The 20,609-nt window shown below is 39.8% G+C and overlaps 1 protein-coding gene across 1 annotated transcript in view; it reads right to left on the bottom strand.

Moving 5' to 3' along the window:
* LOC109913295 (peripheral-type benzodiazepine receptor-associated protein 1-like) overlaps positions 1–20,609 on the bottom strand; it is a 208,984-nt gene that overhangs the window by 141,191 nt on the left and 47,184 nt on the right. Inside the window, 3 exon segments of the mRNA XM_048612371.1 lie at positions 2,850–3,026; positions 14,342–14,470; positions 14,994–15,101. Coding sequence (XP_048468328.1) covers positions 2,850–3,026; positions 14,342–14,470; positions 14,994–15,101 — 414 coding nt within the window.

The following is a 20,609-nucleotide window of genomic DNA, read 5'->3' as shown; positions in this document are numbered from 1 at the left end:
GTAAAGTCTCATGGGATCTGGGTGAGCTGACTAGATGGTAACAAAACTGGCTTAGTCATAGAAGTCACACAACACCAGGTTATAGTCCAACAGGTTTATTTGAAATCAGAAGCTTTCGGAGCGCTGCTCCTTCATCAGGTGAGGTCTGACCTGACACTTCACCTGATGAAGGAGCACCACTCCGAAAGCTCCTGATTTCAAATAAACCTGTTGGACTATAACCTGGTGTTGTGTGACGTTTGACTTTGTCAAACCCAGTCCAACAACAGCACTTCAACATCTTGGTTACAAAAGACAGAGAGTAGCAGTGGAAGGGCGATTTTCGGAATAGATGTCAGTAACTAGTAGTGTTCTGCAGGGATCAGTGCTGGGACCTTTGTTGTTTGTAGTATCTAAATTATCTGGAGGAAAACGGAGGTGGTCTGATTAGCAAGTTTGCAAATGACACCAAAATTGCCAGGGTTGCAGATAATGTGGAGGATTGTCAAAAGATATAGCGGGATATAAATAGGTTGAACAGGCAAATGGCAGATTTTAATCCAGCCAAACGCAAGGTAAAGCATTTTGGAAGATCAAATTCAGGTGCGAATTATATAATAAAAGGCAGAACCCTTTGGAGCATTGACATACAGAGGGATCTGGGCATGCATACAGATCACTAAAAGTGACAACATAGATGGATAAGGTGGTCAAGAAGGCATACAGCATGGCTACCTTCATTGGCTGGGGCACTGAACATGGAAGTTGGCAAATTATGTTATAATCATATAAAACTTTAGTTAGGTCATATTTGGAATATTGCATGCAGTTCTGATCACCACACTACCAGAAGGTTGTGGATGCTCTGGAGAAGGTGCAGAGATGGTTTACCAGCATGTTGCCTGATCTGGAGGGTTTTCGTTATGAGAGGTTGGATAAACTCACATTGTTTTCATTGGAAAGATGGAAGCTGAGGGGTGACCTGATAGAGGTCTACAAAATTATGAGAGGCATAGAAAGGGCAGATGGTCAGAGGCTTTATCCCAGGGTGGAAAGGTCAATTCCAAGAGGGCACAGGTTCAAGGTGAGAGGGGGAAAGTTTAGGGGAGACATAGCGGGAAAATTTTTCACACAGAGCATGGTGAATGCCTGAAATGCATTGCCAGTGCTGGTGGTAGAAGCAGGCACGTTAGCAATGTTTAAGGTGTATATTGACAGACACATGAAATGGAGACAAACAAAGGACAGAAATCACGTATGGGCAATAAGTAGTGGGTCTAAATAGGGATTAGGAATTGGCACAGGCTTGGTGGGCTGAAGGGCCTGTCCTGATGCTGGATTGTTCTTTGCTCTTCTCAGTATATCAAACACCTAAAGCAAAATTTAACTTTCCAATTGAAGTATATTTGTCAGTTTATTCATGTGTCATTTGCTATTTTTTCTGAGGACTCCTGTTAAAATGTAGACTACAAAAAGTGGAGTCTAGCTGATAATTTTTTTCATCTTGAGGGTCATTGACTAAATTTGGTTATTTTCTTTGCAGTTACCCCACGAGGATCCATATCAGGAATACGATTCTGTAGTTATGAGAAAATACTGTGACTATTTCCACTGAAACCGAGAAAATTCATTCAAGGAAACATTTATTTCCTCTGACTGGGAATTTTGTATAACTTGCTGAGTATTTCTAGTATTTTCTGTTCTGATTGCACATTTCATTTGCCTGCCCAACAACTTTTAAATCTTTCTGAAAATAGTTCACTACACTCTCTGTTTCCATAAATGTCCATCATTTTGCAGTCTGCCAGCATCATGATCAATGCCTCCATCACAATGTTATTGAGGTGACTGTATTGTAAAGTAGATGAGACAGGTGACTATATGTCTGTTCTTAACTAGGTTCCATAAACATAAGATAGTCATTAATAAGCCTAATGAGAAATTCAGGAGAAACTTAGGTTTTCAGAGAGTTGCTGCAACGGAGCTTTTACTGCTACATGGAGCAATTAGTGCATTTAAAGGGAATTGGAATAGGAACACATGAGATGAAGTAGGATGAGAGGAGGCTGCTTGTGTGAAGCACCAATACTGGCACAAACCTGTCGCACTGAATGATCTGTTTCTGTGGAATACTGCTTGAGCAGTTTGATTGCTCTCCTTTAACAGCAAGTATGCCCAGCAGAGGGCAAGCTCCACACACTCAGCAGTGACTCACAAAATAGTCATGCTGCAACACCCAAACTTCAGAAAGCAGAGGACACTGTAAATCAGACTGAGGAATTTCATGAATAAATTCAACAGTGTTTAGAACTGACAAATGGTGAATTTTAGTTTTCCATTTCTGTAATTCCTTGATACCTTTATGTGACTTTCCTCTATCCATATGGTGGTGGAGCATTCTTCCCAAAGCTGTTAGTGATAGGAATGGAAGGTCCAACTATGCTTGAAGTTTTATATACTCTGTACTTCTTATCATTCAGCTCTTTATCATGATGAGTTAATGGTTTGGGGATTTACAGGACTTACTCTTGATGGTTGTCTCATTATGTTCATTGTACTTCCATGCAGCTCTGAGTAATACAAGTAATTACAAATGCAAATTCTACACGTGTGTGAGTAGATCTGCATGTGACCAATTTTAGTGTCAGAACATAACTAACACATTTGAACTTGTGGAGTATTTAAGAAAGACATTTTTAAACTCAATTATGAATATGAAGGCAGTATAGAAGAATGATGGTGAGTTACAAGATCAGCCATAATCTCCTCCTATTTCTTATATTCTTATAGGTAATCTAAGTAATCTGTTGAACAGCAAAAATTCTCTTGTCAATGATGATATTCTAAAACTGAAAGAAGTTTTTTTTTACCTTTGATGGTCCCAGTTTTGCATGAAGATCACGACATTCTTGCCTCAGTTCTTCAATCTGTTTGTCCTTGGCAAGAATGATATCAGCATGTTCGGAAAGGTCTTTGGCACGTTGCCTGGCAAAGGCTTTCTTGTAATGTTCCAGATTGGAGCCTTTAGCTAGGGCAGGGGAGTTCACCTAAATGAAATACCATAGCAAGATACTAAGGATCATTTTTAACAAGAGCGAGAGGTACCTACTGACAGTCTGACTTTGATTAAGATCTGGCTTTTGGATGTCAATTCCTTACCAATCCCTGTCTAGTTCCTTACCAATCCCTGCATCATCTGTGCCAGTGTAACCAATGCAAAGGAAGAATGTCTGAGTCACAAAGTCATGCTTTGACTTTCCAGTAACTTCTCCAGCATCATGGTCTTCTTTTCCTCACTCTTTCTTGTCCCAGTTGTCTCTCCTTTAAAATCATTATTGGTAAACATCCTGCTTTCCTCTCCTAGGTATTGACTGTCAGCCTCTAAACTGAGCTCTCCCCACCTCATGTCAATGTCTAGCTCAACTCCTGTTAGCCTCTGAGGAATGGTCACTTAACCCAAAACATTAACTCTGATTTCTCTCCACAGATGCTGCCAGACCTGCTGAGCTTTTCCAGCAATTTGTTTTTGTTCCCTTTAATTTCCCTCCTCCAAACTCCCTGTTCTCCAATCATCCCAAAACCACTTCCCCCAACTTGAATTCACTGAATCATATTCACAGCCACTCTGTTACCATTACTTTGATTTTCTGTCTTCTCACGGCTTCGATCATTGGCTCTGCCATATCCAGTCATTTCCTAAAATGCCTAACTGTCAACATTGTCCTATTCCTTTTCAGTCTCACTTCTATCTGCATCCACACTGGCAAGAAATCGTTCTCTAAGTATTTCTTTCCCAACTGCATTGTTTTAAATGCCCAATACTTGACATTTAATTCACTACCTCAGCTATTGATCATTGTCAATCGTTCCTTCACACACAGTTGCTGTTTTCATTTCCTGTAAAACCTTTACTTTCTTCTATCCTGAGTATTATATTTGGTTCTGTCCACTGCAACTCTCTCATAAATTCAAGCATCGTATACTTCAGCATGCATGCCAGACAACCAGAATAGGCATTCATTACCAGAGTTTGCTTAGACAACATTAAGCTCAACAGGGACTTGCAGTCCTTTATTAAAACAGCCCAATATTTGAGAATCACCACAAGACAGCTCAGGCTCCTGAGCTTTCTTTCAAAATCCCTCTGCCTTTCCAGCATCTTGCCTCCATTTATTCTTTAAAATTCACCTCTATGAACAAGGCATTTGGTCACCTCTCCTAATCTTCACCTTGGCTTAGCATTCATTCTTGCTGACATGTCTGTGAAACACTCTGTGAACTTGTCCTTACAATTACAAATAGCTACTGCTGTAGTTAACTGTACCCACCATGTTTCTGTAGGCGCTATCAGGATCTTGATAGAAGTAATACACAAAAACCTAAGAAAGTAAAAATAAATGGGGATACATATAAAATGATACCTACTCTATAATAGCAGGGAAACCAATATAAGGTCAGTGGGAATATCCTCTCTCAGAGCAAGAAAGCTATTGAACTTGAGGAAGAGTAACCTTGAAATTTTTCTTTTTCTCTCCAGATGTTTAACCAATTTCCTTTTAAAGCATTTATTGTTTCTGCCTCATTTCCACTCTCAGGAGGTACGTTCCAAATGCTCACCACTCAGTGCAAAAAAAGTTTTTCCTCATGTGGCCTTTGCTTCTTTCATCAATTGCCTTAAACCAGTGCCTTCTAGTTTTCAATTCTTCTACCATTTAGAATGATTTCTCACTCTTTAACCTACAAAGGTTTCTCAAAAATTTGAACATGTGCAATTTCTTTTCAACCTTCTCAGCTCAAAAGAAGCACAACTCAAATTCAATCTATTTATGCAAGTGGAATCCTTTATCTCTGGAAAATCCTTGTTAAACTTTTCTGCACTACCTTAAATGCGTTCATCTCTTTCTTAACATGAGTTGCCCAGGACTGTACATGGTTCTCCAGTTGAGGCTGAGTAATGTGTTAAAAAGATTTACCATTACTTCATTGCTTTTGTACACCATGCCTCTATTTATGAAGCCAGGATCTAATATTCCCTTTTAATCATGTTCTCAACATACAATGCCACCAGCTATCTCTGTCCTTGCATCTCCTTTAGAATTTTGCTCTTTCTTTTATAGTGCCTTTTTTCAGTCTTCCAACCTAAATATATTGCTTCAAACTCCTCAGCACTAAATCTCATCTTTGACACGTCTGCCTGTTCCATCAAACTGCCCATGGTCCCTTGAGCACCTTTACAATACTCCTCATGGTTCACAATACTTCCAAGTTTTGAGTCACTTGCAAATTTTGACATGGTGCCCTACACCCCTAAAATCTTGCTCCTCCTTCATTTTAATAAAGATCAAGAAAATCTGTAGTCTGACCCCTGGGGTTCCTAACTGTTTGCCTTCCTCCAGTCCCAAGAACAATTCCAAAACAGAATCGTATTGGACTTGAAATATTAACACTGTTTCTTCCACCACAGATGCTGTATTTTTCCAGAATTTCCTGTTTTATTTTGTTCAAAATGCTCTTTGATTCCTGTCACTCAGCCAGTTTCATATCCAGTTGCCTGTATCCCTTTTATTCCATGGCTTCAACTTTGCTAACAAGTCTATCATATGTCATTTTATCAAATACCTTCTTCCAGTTCTTATGCACCACATCAACTGTATTATGCTCATCAACCACCTCGGATACCTTACCAAAAACTCAATCCAGTTAATTAAATATGATTTACCTTTCACAAATCCAAGTTGGCTTTCCTTACTTAAGCTGCACTTGTCCAAATGACAGTCAATTTTGCTCCAGATTATCATCCTAAAATTTCTCCCACAACCGATTAGTCAGTAGGTGCTGCATTTTAGAATACTACATCCTTTTTTGAATAAGGGTACAATATTTGTAATTTTTCAGTTCTCTGGCACCACATTTCCATCTAGGGAGCATTAGAAGATTATGGCCTCTACTTCCTCTTTATAAATTTTTAGGCCAAACGGTTTCCTAACAACCCCAATGTCATCACAACCTGGTAGTTTCTCCTTTCCTGGCAAAGACTGACACAAAGTACACATTTAGTACCTCAGCCATGTCCTGGACCTCTATGCGTTCACCCCTTTTTTGTCCCCAATCAGATGACACCTCCACTGAGTACTTTTTTGCCATGTATATACTAACAGAAGATGCTTTGATTTCTTTTTATGTTAACAACCATTCATCTCTCCTCCTCTCTTTTTGCTTCTCTGCTGTCCTTTTCCACTTCCCCTCTTGACTACTAACCAAATTCATTCAGTCACCAGCATTATTTACTGTGCTCTATGTCTTCACATTTGAGTGCTGCAAACCCAAGGTAAATCTCATTGTACGATCACTTACTCTATATAATACTATATCAATTTATTTTTTACTGTCGTGCTATCTGTATCTACCGATCCTTTGCAATGCATTTATTCTTCTTATTGCTACTGGTTCCATGCTAAGCTAACTTAAGCCATCTTCAAAAGCACTGGCAAATGATAAATGAGGATATAGGTCCTTGTTCTACTTAAGTGCAGCCTAGGCAGCCACTAGGTTCAGATATCCCCATGACCAGTCCCATTATTCCAAGAATCTAAAACTGTCCTTCTCTCACCATTTCTCCAGACATGCATTCATTCTGATCTACCTTCCTATTTTAATACTCAATAATACTTGGCACAGGAAGTCATTCTGAGATTACTATCTTTGAGATCTTGGTGGCTAGACTCTTTCCTCATTGCCAAAAATCCACTTGCAAGAATGCATCATTTATTTGACTATGATCTTTCAAGCTGATTTTATCATAACCTCTGGCTGCTCATGCTCTCCCATCAGAATATTCTGTAATCACTCAGAGCAGTGACTCCACCAGCAACAAGGGAACAAACTATTCTGGATTCACATCTGTGGCTGTAATAATGCCCTACTCCCAAAACAATACAACGCTCAATCATTACTGTTTACTCAACTTTTTTCCTCAGCCCATTATGTGGCTGAGCCCCCATATTCTCTTGACTCAAGATGTACTCCCCAGGCAAACCATCACTGGTATTCAGAACTTATTAAAGAGTGAGATGCACACATGGGACTGCTCTACCACCTCCCTGGTTCCTCTTATTTGTCCCGTGGTCACCCATTTCCACCCTACGTAGACATGCTTAAGCTGAGGGATGACCATAGCTTGCAATGTGCTACTTTGAAAAGCCCTCAGTAACATGGTTGCACCACACTGACTGCAACTACTGTTTAACCTCTGAAATCTGGAGTGCAAAAACTTCCAGCTGATGAGACAAATAGGAAAGAAGAATCCTGGAGTTCTCACATGGAAGGAGACGTGAACTGAGAGGTGATCTCCTATTCTTCTACATAAAATTGTAACTAAACTTAACAGAAATAAATTAAAGCCTTACTGAACGTTGACATTAAATTGCTTATCTTGTTTATTAATTTGATAAGTAATATGTTACAGTTTCTGAGTTTGAGACACCTTCTGAGCCTAAGGCACAAGATTAAAACTGCAATACTCACAAAGAAATTTCTGAACTATTGTCCTGGTCAGATCACCCTTTCATGTTCTTTTGTTGATTTTTTTTACCTTAGGGTCATGAACCTTTCACAAGTGCACACCTGTGCTTCATCTATCTTGCACTGTTTCTCCTGCAGGTTCACTCCCATACCTCCTTTAACTCATTCTGCCCCTCTAACTCTCTTGTGGGCTTGCTTCTGTACTTGGCTTTAACTCCCACTGCTTCTCTCACTCCCCCACAGATCTTCTCCTCATCTGGCTTTAGCCCCTGCCACTCCTTTCATTTTCCTGGATCTCTCCCACCCAGGACCACTCCTGACCTCCTTTATCAGCTGCCCTGCCTATCAATCACCTTCTCTATTCCAGAATAATGAGTCTGCTTATAACCCTCAACAGCTGCCCATGAAATCAGTTAACTCTCTACCAGCTAAGAATAATAACTGGGACCCATTGGCCTAGATTGTGTGATCACAAAACCACTGGGGAGGCAGTTTACTAATATGTGAAATACAGACTGTAGCTAAATATTCTGCACGTGAATTCTTGGAGTGTTAGCTGAACATTGGGAAGGAACAATATATTAAGCCTTTGGCCAAAAATCAGGCGAACAGAGTATTATTGTGTAGTGATCAAGGCTAAGTAAGTTCTTGTGACTGGTAACATTGCATCATTAAATGTGCTCTGCTGACGTCTTGAACTTTTAACGCAGGAGATTTTTATAAGACTGTGAGCAGACTGTGTTCCATGTGTCAGAGACACTCATTTAAATCCTCATAAATATTAAAAGAGGGAAAGTGTCTTATCCACCAGAAAAAACAAACTGATACATATTTTATAGTACAGCTGAGTTCACTTAAATGCTTATGATATCTAAGGATAAAATTTGAATATGTTCAAACCGTCAAGAGTTTTTAACGCAATTAAAATTCTAAACCCAGTGCAATGCTTGGAGGTGCAATATTTGTACATCACAGAAATGTGTGAAGTCTGCAAATGCCGCCTGCTTCCCTAGGCAATATCCTCGTGGCTCTGATCTATCATATTGCCTTAGTCAGATGCATTTGCCAAAAGTTAGAGCAGGTACATCACATACCTGCTCCAAGTAATGTCTGATCTACTTGTTGGCAATTGTATAGATCATGCACTGACTCCAAGTATTAGACAGTTGTTAAGCTAGATACACAAAACACTGATGATGAGTACAGCAGAGGTAGGCAATGTTATCAACAGCTTCTGAAATGGAAGCAGTTCTACAAGTAACATTCAGGCACAAGTTCAGAGGTTGAAGTTAAAGATTACACAGACTGGATGACTGAATGTACAGGCCCAGAAACTTTTAAAAGCTTATTACTTTAGAATATATGTATTTTCTACTTGACCATTCCCATCTGTGGTCCTTCAGTGATGAATAGGAAAGGCAACGGCCCAGTGGTATTATCACTAGACTATTAAACCAGAGACCTAGGTAATGTTCTGGGGATCAGTGTTCAAATCCCACCATGGCAGATAGAATTTGAATTCAATAAATATCTGGAATTGAGAGTCTAATGATGACCATGAAATCATTGTCAAATGTCAGGAAAAACCCATGCGGCTCACTAATGTCCTTTAGGGAAGGAAATCAAGCATCCTTACCTTGTCTGGCCTACTTGTGATGCAGACCCCCAGCAATCTGGGTAACTCTTAACTGACCTCTGGGCAATTAGGGATGGGCAATAAATGCTGGTCTAGCCAAGGACACCCACATCCCATGAATGAATAAAAGCAAAGTACTGGGCATTTGCAAGAATGTATACTATATGGGAAAGTAAAGGCAATGGATGTTTTGATGGAAGTCATTTCCACAACCCTTTTCTTTGGTGATTAAATATATGACAGAATTCACAATAAATTCAGTTCCAGAGGAAAAGTGTAGGTATGTCATGTCAAATACTATGTTCTTGCTTTATGCTTTCTTAAGCTGTTGTAATCATAACCTAAGTCAAGTTGACTCTTTACTGCAGCTGTTGTTATTTAATTATTTGCTTCCACTGCATATCTACACAATGCCTAAACATGTCAATCTGCACAGATATAAGGGCAACAATGTAAGCCAACCCTAATGATGCTATGTTGAGTGTAGGTTTCGAGCATAGGGCATTTGAATTGAAAGCAACATTCCTAGAATTTGGAAAGAGATGCAAAGCAATCCTGAGAAAGTTGCACATGCCTTTCTCCAAGTGTCATCTTGGATTGCCCTGACTTGACAATATTGGGAATTATTACTTTTTGAGTACTCTGAAATCAATGTCAATGATATAAACAATGATGAAAGTGAAGGACATAAACAGAAGAATGCTTATAACTGAATACAGTAACTATCTTTGGACCACTGACCATACTAGGATCAAACCTTGCTTCATTTGTTTTCAGTTACATAGTCATAGACAAAACTATCAAGGTCACATGATCTATTCCCTTAAAACAATGGATTCCTCTGTTCAATCCAGTGTCTTTATCTCTTCCCTCAATGCCGTACACACCTGTGTTTCACTTTTTAGTTCACCACAAGGTGAAAGCTGCCATTCCAGTATAGCAAACAGCAGAATGATTCTTTCAAAGATACAACAAAGAACTATGGATGCTGGAGACATTGATGGCAGTAATGCAGAATGCAACAGCAAAAACTTGCTGCACATCGAGTTTTCAGTTGTGCTGTGATGTAGAAATGTGTCTTGGGATTTTAACCTTGCGTTTACATTTCATGATGTTTGACAAGTTGGTGGTGATCTTGAAGCAGAAAACTTAATCCAATCACAATTCAGATCCTTGCAATTGTTTTTTTGTGAAATGGGGTAGAAGGCTATTTGGCACCAATCAGCAAATTGCATAATCGCTTGTTGAGAATTCTCTCTGAGAAAGATATGTTTTAAACCAAATGCAATTACAGAGAAATACTGCTGTGAAAAGACAGAAATACTGAAAGCTTTTTCAGATCATCATTAAATGGAGAAGAAGCTTTGTGTCACATCAGTAGGGATGCTTTCTGCCACACTCCCAGGGATACATGCTCAACAAGTATCTTATGCAATGTTTTACCAAACATAGTTGTGAATAAGACAAAGAAAAGAACCATTCCCAGCATTCTGTGTACCTTGGTACTGTAACTGGATGTTAATCATTCACACCTTTCTGCAGCAATCGCAATGCAAGTGAATATACCAGACTCAAGGTTAGCAACTCCGATTAGACAGAAGTACCTACTTCCAACTGCCCATGTAGTCATAAAGCTTTCTTCTCGTCTTCAGAAATTTTGCAACTCACAAGCTAAAGTCGTTCGAAGAAAATTAATGAAGCACAATTATTTTAAGGTCCCAGTGATTATTCTCCAGGATTGCTTGCAATAGTTTTAGAAGATTATATTTCAATTCCTGGAGATTCCAGAGCAGTTTTGGAGGAGTGGAAACACTAACCAGACTCCAGCATTGTAAAACCTCCCACACCATCAGACAGCTTACTGAGTAATGAGAACTTTCAGTAGCTTTCCTCTTTTAATCACAGGCTGCTGACAGATTCACTTCGGTAGTTTAACGTTTGGACACAATAATGAGAAAGCAGAGCATCCCACCTGACAATGACACATCACCACATCCAACCTATCTAACACTGTTAATGTTTCCTCACTGCACTGTAGTGGGAAAGTATAAGCTAAGCTCCCGCATTGGAGCTCTTAACCCTTTCAGCATTCAGCCACTTATTCACCTTCCTAGAAAGCAAATTTTGAAAAATCTAATTGAGCATCTGCATAATGATGACTATGAACATTCTGATCACTGGTTCAGGAAGACGTTGAGGATTGCTGAGATGAGGCTGTACACTCTGAGGAAGCACCATCACATTTTCACCCTCCACCAGCACAGAAACATACATATCAGTGGGGGTGATGGGGGGGGTGGGGGCACCATGCAAGTTAGCTCAGTTGTCACATGACGAGGTACACACATCACAACTGAGCAGAATCAGATAATGAGAAAGGGACAGCAGTGAGAAGTATCGACAAGAGGGAGCTGGCACACTAGGCTGTGGTTCACTAGATGAAGGTGTTGCACCTTGGGTGCCATCCACAGTCACGGCAATCCTGGAGCAACATTGGACAATTTACATTTCTGTCAGTAGTTCTACAGGCAGTGTGCACCACTGCAGAGAGACATTTGAGGAGTCTGTCTCACATGAATGCCAGGATGTCTCAGGCTCTCGTATCAATGTTCACTTTCAAGAAAGAGTGGCAGACAGTGCAGGCAAACAATTGCATGCACACCCTCATCAACGGCCTGCACACTCAGCTGCCACTTTATAAAGGATAGAGGAAATCCTTGCCTTGGTCACTCAGTTCCTCCCTGAAGAGCAGGAAATTGCTTTGTGAATCTTGACTAGTAAGGAACTGTGGATGGGCCATGAGATGGAAGATAGAGAAAGCACATATGGAAGTGAGAACTCTAGCCAAAGCACTCACACTTCTCAGACATTTCCTTGTACTCTCACATTTAGTCAAAGCCTTACAAGCTGCCTCTTGTTTCAGTGCCTTTACACAGATGTAGGTGGGGAAATCTTCAGAACCTGGATCTGCAGCATAAGCTGCCAAGCCAAAGATCCTGCGCTGTTAACCGTGTTGTAACTTCTTAGTTCTATGGTTGTTGGTCCCTTCACAGGCTTCAAATTGCAAAGGATGACTGCCACTGGCAGCTCAGCAGTAAGATTTGGGGAACCAGCAACTTATCTCTTGTTCCACTGAAGTGACAAGAATAGCACCATGTGGAAGTAATAGGAAAAGCAAGATTTCTTAAATTTAACATGGCTACTCGTGTGATTATTACAATGTCACATGTGAATGTTTTTGAAAATGTTAATGAAGTTTAAACTGTAGTTCTAGTTTCCACTGTCACCTCTCACCTGCTAAATGGCTATAAGCCTTCTGGAAATTGCTATGACCAGTGTGGAAGCTGAGTGAAAAGTGTCAAGGAGATGGACTGACTGAGACTATGGAGACTGAGAGCTGGTGGGGGTGGGATGTGATGGTGAGGTGGCTCAGTACCTGGACACCATATGGATTCTCACCGTCAGGTTATCTGAACTAAAACTATATGAGACCATTGTGAGGTTTTCAAGTAAATACACGACTGGCTGCAGGGACCATGGTGACCTCACTCATCCTCCTTTTTCCAAGATGCAAACCTTCCTCTCTGTAGTGCTATACTGTGTAAAGCTCAGAAGACCACCACCATTCTAATGTCCTTGCTAATGCATTCCGAAGGAGGCCCCTTAGATCTATCTAAGTTTGAATCACTAAATAACACCACAGAGGCCAATATCCCATCGTCAAGTCACCCTTTATTTACATGTAGAAAGCCCTTGACACTGATTCAGCATCCAGCTCTCAGAGTGAGCAGGATGTCTGAAACTCCTGTTTATCTCTGTCAGCCAGGGCTCCCTAATTGGACCAGATTAACAGCCCGATCAGGGAACACATATTCTGTACACTTTCCAACAAGTACCAAATACTGAAGTGAGCAGGATCACATTGGGCTACTGGTATGCTTTAATGTTTTCTCTTACTTACCAGCACCAGCCCTTGCCTACGCAAGTAAAAATTCTGTACTCAATGCTTAAGAAATATATCTGAGATATGAGGAAATACTTTTATGTTGCATAACTCAATGAACCTTGCCAACCACTACCACCTCTATTTACAAAGTACCTTTAAATTAGAGACCAAGATGTCTTACAGAAAATGATCTGGAAAGCAGCAAAGAAAGGAGAAATAACAGGATCGGTCAAAGGTGAGTTATAAGGATGAGAGAAGAAAAGGTGAAGAGGATTAGGGAGCAATCTGCTCATTTCCACCCAGTACTCGATAGTTCACAGTTACAACCACTTCAGTGGCTGTGGTAAGACTGAGGGGTGAGCTTTCAGTTCATAAATGAACACTCCATCGTCCTTGTACAACATAAACATAAACCCTATTAAAAGCGTCCAGCTGTGACCAAACTATCCAAAGCTTAAATCTATGTTTGTTGCCTTATTCCTGCTGACACAGCTGCTCTGAGCTGCAATTGTTTTTCGTCATTTTGATCAATTGATCCTCCCTGGTGACTAGGAGAACGGAACAAAAGCTTGTAGTCAGTTAGCAGTGTTTGAGTACATATGATGAGCTTTGTCATGTCTAATTTCACTAAGCTGCAACAAGCAAATCAAAAGAGAAAAGCTAAAAATTTTAGAAATCTGATCAATGGTTGTATGCCCAAAACATCATAACCTGTTTGCTTTTTACAGATACTGACTGACTTGTTGGAAGTCCTAATATTGTCAATTTTTATTTCAGAGAAAATAGATTTCCATTTGTAGAGTTGTGAAAATCAACTTTATGTTCAATGTGGTACTGAAAACAAAAGCAAAAAACTAAATTTATTCATTCTTTAGTTGCAACATTCTTTTTTCTCTTCATCAGTGAAAGCAACAGAATAAAATGAAATAACAGCATTGAAAGTGCTCCATTAAAGCTGCAAATCCTGTACTTTTACAAGAAGGGCTTTCACTGTTGATTTCGATATATGTTCATCGCAGGACACAGAAATAGATAAATAAGAATTGAAATGAGGATTTTATGTTTGCCAGTGTGCCTGTGCAGGAGTGGAGTTCTAAAGGCTGACAGTGCTTTCTGTTGGATGATGATATATCTTATACCATGAGATCACATAGTTCAAAGGTAGTAGAAACTGCAAAAGGGAAATAAACCATTGGTTGTGATGTGTGGTTTTAGTAAGATCTACCATTAAATCACTCAGGATCACAGAGAATACTCACCACTCGAAGGTTGGCTTCTTGCAGTTTCCTGGCTCTCTCCTCTAACCGCTTGGCAATGTTTGACAGCTCAGCATTCTTCCGTTTTAGTCGCTTCACTTTCTCCTCCGTCTCGGGAGAGCTGCTCTTCCGCTGAGTAAAAAGACACATTTTAAAAACTTGTTTGTGGCCCTGTGATCCTCACAGTTGCAAGTAGAATGCAATCATAACTGAGGATTGCTTCTCGTGCTCTGACACACAAGCTGGCAACAGGAGGTACTCCTAACCTGCTAAACATGTGCAAATGACGATAGATTGAACAGTGATATTAATAGGAACCTGTGCAGTATCACACTGGCACCAAATCCAGGTTCCAATATGAAGAGAAAGAGACACAAAAAAGGAGTACACAGAAGGAGGAGACAGCCAAATGAGACAGGGAGAATGGAGAGTAGAGGGGTGAGGAAAGAAAAGAATGAGAAATGGATTGAGTGTGGAGAAGATAATGTCAAAGGAGATAGGGAGAGAGATATAGAAAAGATGGATAGATGGAAGAGTAGAAGAGAAGATTGAGGAAAGAAACGTATATGACAGGTTACTCAAGACATAAGGCGAAGGAGATAAAGAAAGTGCCTACAGTACTGAGTGAAATATAAAATGATCACACAGCCCTTACCAATAAAGTATTTTCCTCTCTAAGTGTTATGCACGTGTGCTCCAACTCCTTGACAGCTTTCTGCAGTTCTGTGTTGTGTCTCACCAGTGATCCATAACTGGTACCATTCTGCAAACAAAACAAAAAAAGAGTGCACTTAGCTCAGCAGAAACAGATTCCTGGAAAGCCAAAGATAACCGTACTGATTTGAAGAGTGTAACAGTTTTTAAGAAACATGCATTTTGGAACGTATAGTACAAGTACACTGAGCGATGTGGACATAAATACTGGAACTGTATGTGACACGACAACGGAACAATTCATCTCTTGTGTTTGGTTCACAAAGGCTTTTATTATAATTATTGGACTTACAGTACACTGTTACAATCCTTCTCATACTGAGCTCCTAACCAGTTTACAGCAAACCATTTAGCAACCTGGCAAAAAGCCATTTGTTCATCAAGCTTATTTACTTTTACTTAATATTAGCTCCAAATTTTTCCCCTTCAATCACATCACTCCCAACTTTCTCTGGAAAATCTTGAGTAGCTTTGAAACATGTGTATTACTTACTTCTATATTGATTATGTCAGAAATGAATTCCACATTCCTACATTGGGTGAAATAGTTCTGCCCTTAATCCCTCTTCTAAAAATCATATCACCAAATTAATAACAATATTTCTGGATTAGCCATCCTCGAGTGAAAGAGTGAAGGCACTTATTCAGGAACCCTCCAAAGAATAAATAAATATCCTTAACCATTACACAACACTTGAATTCCTGACACTCAGATCTATTCAACAGCCCCTCTGATGCAACAACATCTTTCCACAAGTTTGCAGTCAGAACGATACCCAATCCTCCAAATGAGAAGCAATGTGCGTTACAATAGCAACACAACTTTTTTAGAATCTCATTTTAATCTGCTGCTAATGTAACCCATGATCTTATTTCCTCTTTTATTATGTTCATAGATTTCTTCAGTATAGCCAGTCAATCTCTCTTGATCGTCATCTAGATCTATAGCAACACAAGAAATAGGAGCAGGAGTAGGCCATTCAGCTCCTCAAGCCTGCTTCAACATTCAATAAGATCCATCCCAGGCCTCAACTGCTCCTTTGTGCTGACTGCTCATCACCCTCAAATCGCTGACATTTCTAAAATTTACCTACCTCCTCTGTAATAACTTTAAATGGTCTAGTTTGGACAGTTTTCTGGGGTACATAATTCCAGGCATTCACTATCCTCTGGGGGAAGAAATTTATTCACATCACAGTTTTACATGAATGTTTCCTTACTCTGTAACTATATTGCCTAGTTTGAGACTCCCCAACTCGTGGAAACATCTGAACATCGACCCTATCAAGATCCCTCAAAATCTTCTTTGTTTCAATAAGATCACCTTTCATTTTTCTAAATTCTAATAAATGAAAGCCTAACCTGTTTAGCTGTTCTCAATGAGTCAACCCCTTAACCCCAGGAATCAGCTTTTTGAATCTCTCTTTTAAACTGCCTCCACTGCCAGTACAACTTGTCTTAAATACAGGGACCCAAACTGTACACAGTACTCCAGGTGCCGCCTCAAAAACACACTGTACAGCTGGAACAAGTTGCACTCTATCTTTAAATCCCAGCCACCTAGCAATAAATGTCAAAGTTCCATTTGCCTTCCTGATTATTTGCGACAAGTGCATGCTAATTATTGGTGTTTAATGCACAGGAACATCCAGATCCCTCTGCACTGCACTTTTCTGATGTCTCTCTCTCCGTTTAAATAATAGATTGCTTTTTGAGCAGTGTGTGACCTAAAGTGTGTGACCTCACAGTTCCTACTTCAAGTCCATCTGCCAAATTTTTGCCTAATCATCCAGTCTATCTAGATCACCATACAGATCATGCCCTCATCTCCTCCTATATCTTGTTGTATCATCAGAAAATTTGGATGCATTACACTCTCTCCCCTCCTCCAAGTTATTAATATAGATAGTGAATAATTGAGGGCTAAGACTGATTCTTGTACACTCCACCGGCTAAATCTTTCCAACCTAAACAAGATCCACTAAACTTGACTTTCTGTCTTCTGTATTTTAACCAATCCTCAATCTACATGAATACATTAACTCCAGTACCATGAGCTCCTATCAAATGCCTTCTGGAAATCCAAACACCACCTTTACTATCAGTTCCCCTCTATCAACTCTGCCTGTTATATCCTCAAAGAACTTTCGCAAATTTGTTAAACACGATTACGCTTTCACAAAACAATGGAATTATTTCTGATTGTGTTATGCTTTTCTAAGTGCCCTGTTATTGCTTCCTCATGGACACTAGCATTTTCCCAACAACCTGTAGTTTCTTGCTGTCTGTCTGTCTCCCTCTCGAAGAGGGTGTCACTTCAACAGTATTCCAATCTGCTGGAGCCCTCCCAGAATCCAATGAGTTCTTGACTGTTTCAACTAATGCGTCCAATGATCTCTGCAGTTATTTTCTTTGAGGTCCTTAGATGGAGACTGTGTGGTCCTGTTTCATCAGTTTGTCAATAACTTTGTCTCTTGTGATAGAAACTGTTACAAGATCTTTCCTCCCATTAGCACCTTGATAATCTGTTCATGTTGGGAGGTTTATAATGTAATCCACCATGATTACTGATGCAAAATATTAATTTAAATTATCTACAATTTTCCAGTTCCCCATTGTTAATTCTTCAGATCTATCCTCCAAGGTCCCACACTTACTTTAGCTACTCTCTTTCTTTTCATATGCCCATTGAAGCTTTTTTTTTGTTTTCATATTTGTTTGCCAATTTACTTTCATAAGCACTTCTTTCCCTTTCATTCGATTTTTAATTATCTGCTGCTGATCCCTTAAAAATATCCCAATCGTCTGGCCTACCAACTAATTTTCAACACTTTGAATAGCTTAGATTTTGACTAGACCTTCTCCTTAACAGTCTTAATTAATCACAGATAGTTCATCCTCTCATTGAGTTCTTTTTGACCAGAATAAATTTTTGCTGTGCGTTATGAAATATCTGCTGAAATGTCTGTCACTGACTTTCCCGGGTCACTTTACAGAGGTATGGAGAGAAAAGAAAAATCACACAAATTTCCCTTATTCAAGTGAGGATACTGGTTTGACTCCAGAATTGCTCTACCTCAAAATGTTTGAAATGTTAACATGTTGAGATCGCTACCCACCCCCAGAGGATGCATAATTATGAGATTCCTTATTAATCCTACCTCAACACATATTGCTAGATCCAAAATAGCCTGTTACCAGGTAGGTTCTGCAATGTACTGGTCTAAAAATAATCACTGATGCATTCTACTGATTCATCTTCCACGTTACTCTTGCCCATTGGATCTGTCCAGTCACTATGCAGTCCATTTCTTTACTTAACAAATGTCATAACGTATGAAGCTCTCTCTTCTGATCAATGTCTTGTCATACTGCCCTATTGAATTTAAGATCCCTTGCTTGGTTACTGTTCCCACGTCATTTACTTCACCATCAATTTGCTTAAGGGTACTTCAAATCTTTATGAATTTGCTGTGTTATTAATTTTTTTTAATCTGCCTTTCTTTGATACATAAGACCTAAGGTTAGGTCGTACAGAATATCAAGCCTGCTTCACCTGTCAACAGCACAGCGGACCTTCAACCTTAACCCCATTTTCCCACCTGATCCCCATATTTCTCAATTCCCTTAGAGTCCAAAAATCTATTCATTTCAGCTGGCACATTTTCGATAACTGAACGTGCACAGTCCTCCAGGGTTGAGAATTTTTAGCATTTACAACCCCAAATTGAAGAAATTCCTTTCATGTTCCTGAATGGTTAACCCTTTATACTCTCAGGAGTATAATCTCTCCAGGTAAAACAGCTTTCCAGCATCTATCCTGACAATCCCTTTTGGAATCTTATACGTTTCAATGTCCAAGTCAGTATTTAATATTAGAGACTGGAGGTACAGTAGGATGCTTTAGTCAATTTCTTACATGCTGGACAGTATGGATTGTCAGGTATTGACTGAAAGTAAAAAGAATAGACATACATTCGGTGGAAGGAGGGGGATCTACAAATAGGGTGCTTCAGAAGGGAGTAGAGATCAAGGAAGAGGGGAGAGAATATATCTGAGTGACAGGGAGGAAAGATTATATATTACGGTTGCTCAACAGAGAAGTTACATTAAAATGCAAATATTTTAAAAATGAGTCTCTGACTAATCACCATCATTCCTGCAGGATAGGATACCAGGGCAGCCAACTATTGACTGTATGTTTGACTTTAATAATTCACTTTGATGCAAGCACACAGCGTGTGCACTCCTTTTTACTGACAATCATGGGATATGTAGCTTTTTGGCAAATGGGAAAAAACAGTTTTCGTCAAGGCTTTAATGTCTTTGAACACAGCCACTTGAATGACAAATAAAATACAGCCCTGACTATCCAATGGCACTTAAAATGTCTCAATTTACTTAGAATGTAAAATAAAAACTCATCATTTTGCTTCACTTATCCTTATACAAAGAATCCCATCAGTTACCTCTGCAGGACTCCACCTGTCACAACATAATGACATATTGTCATGTTCCTCTGCAGTACTCTAGTTCACAGAGCTGAGAGAAAGCATACTGAGATTAACATACCACAGCTATCATTTCAGTAACTGCATGTCTCTCAAAAGTTGCTGCATCATATACACCTAAACTGGCCAGTGCTAGACACAAAACAGTATAATTAACTGAGAACAAAGATAGTCCAGGCAATACTTCACTTGTCACAAATGTTAAGAGTAAGTTTACTTAACCTTTTCAAAAAATGACATTCAGATGATAAACACAGGCAACTGAATGGCATTATTATATTTTTTTAAGAGGTGAAGAAATCCTGGCAGAATACTAGTATTTGACAGGAATATATAAAATTACTGAGCTAGGCACATTACATGGCTGACAACAAAGGCGAAGGATAAACAGGAGATTCCTGACATTTAAGAGGTTCAAGTAAGCATTGATATGTTTTACATATAGGTACTGACAAGGGGAGACACACACATAAACACTGACACATGGGGATACATATATAATCACTGACATATGGGGACACACAGAATCACTGACACATGGGGACACGCACACAGAATCACTGACACACAGGGACACACAGAGAGAATCACTGACACGTGGGGACACACACAAAGAATCACTGACACGTGGGGACACACACACAGAATCACTGACACGTGGGGACACACAGAGAGAGAATCACTGACACGTGGGGACACACAGAGAATCACTGACACACGGGGACACACACAGAGAGAAAAACTGATACGTGGGGACACACACAGAGAGAATCACTGACACGTGGGGACACACAGAGAAAAACTGACACGTGGGGACACACAGAGAGAATCACTGACACATAGGGACACACAGAGAGAATCACTGACACGTGGGGACACACACAGAGACAATCACTGACACATGGGGATACAGAGAATCACTGACACGTGGGGATACACACAGAGAGAATCACTGACATGTGGGGACACACAGAGAGAATCACTGACACATGGGGATACAGAGAATCACTGACATGTGGGGATACACACAGGGAGAATCACTGACA

The sequence above is a fragment of the Rhincodon typus genome, chromosome 26, assembly GCF_021869965.1.
Source record: "Rhincodon typus isolate 14 chromosome 26, sRhiTyp1.1, whole genome shotgun sequence".
NCBI lineage: Eukaryota > Metazoa > Chordata > Chondrichthyes > Orectolobiformes > Rhincodontidae > Rhincodon > Rhincodon typus.
The sequence above is the reverse complement of the archived record's forward strand: the minus strand, read 5'-3'. Positions and strand labels throughout refer to the sequence as shown.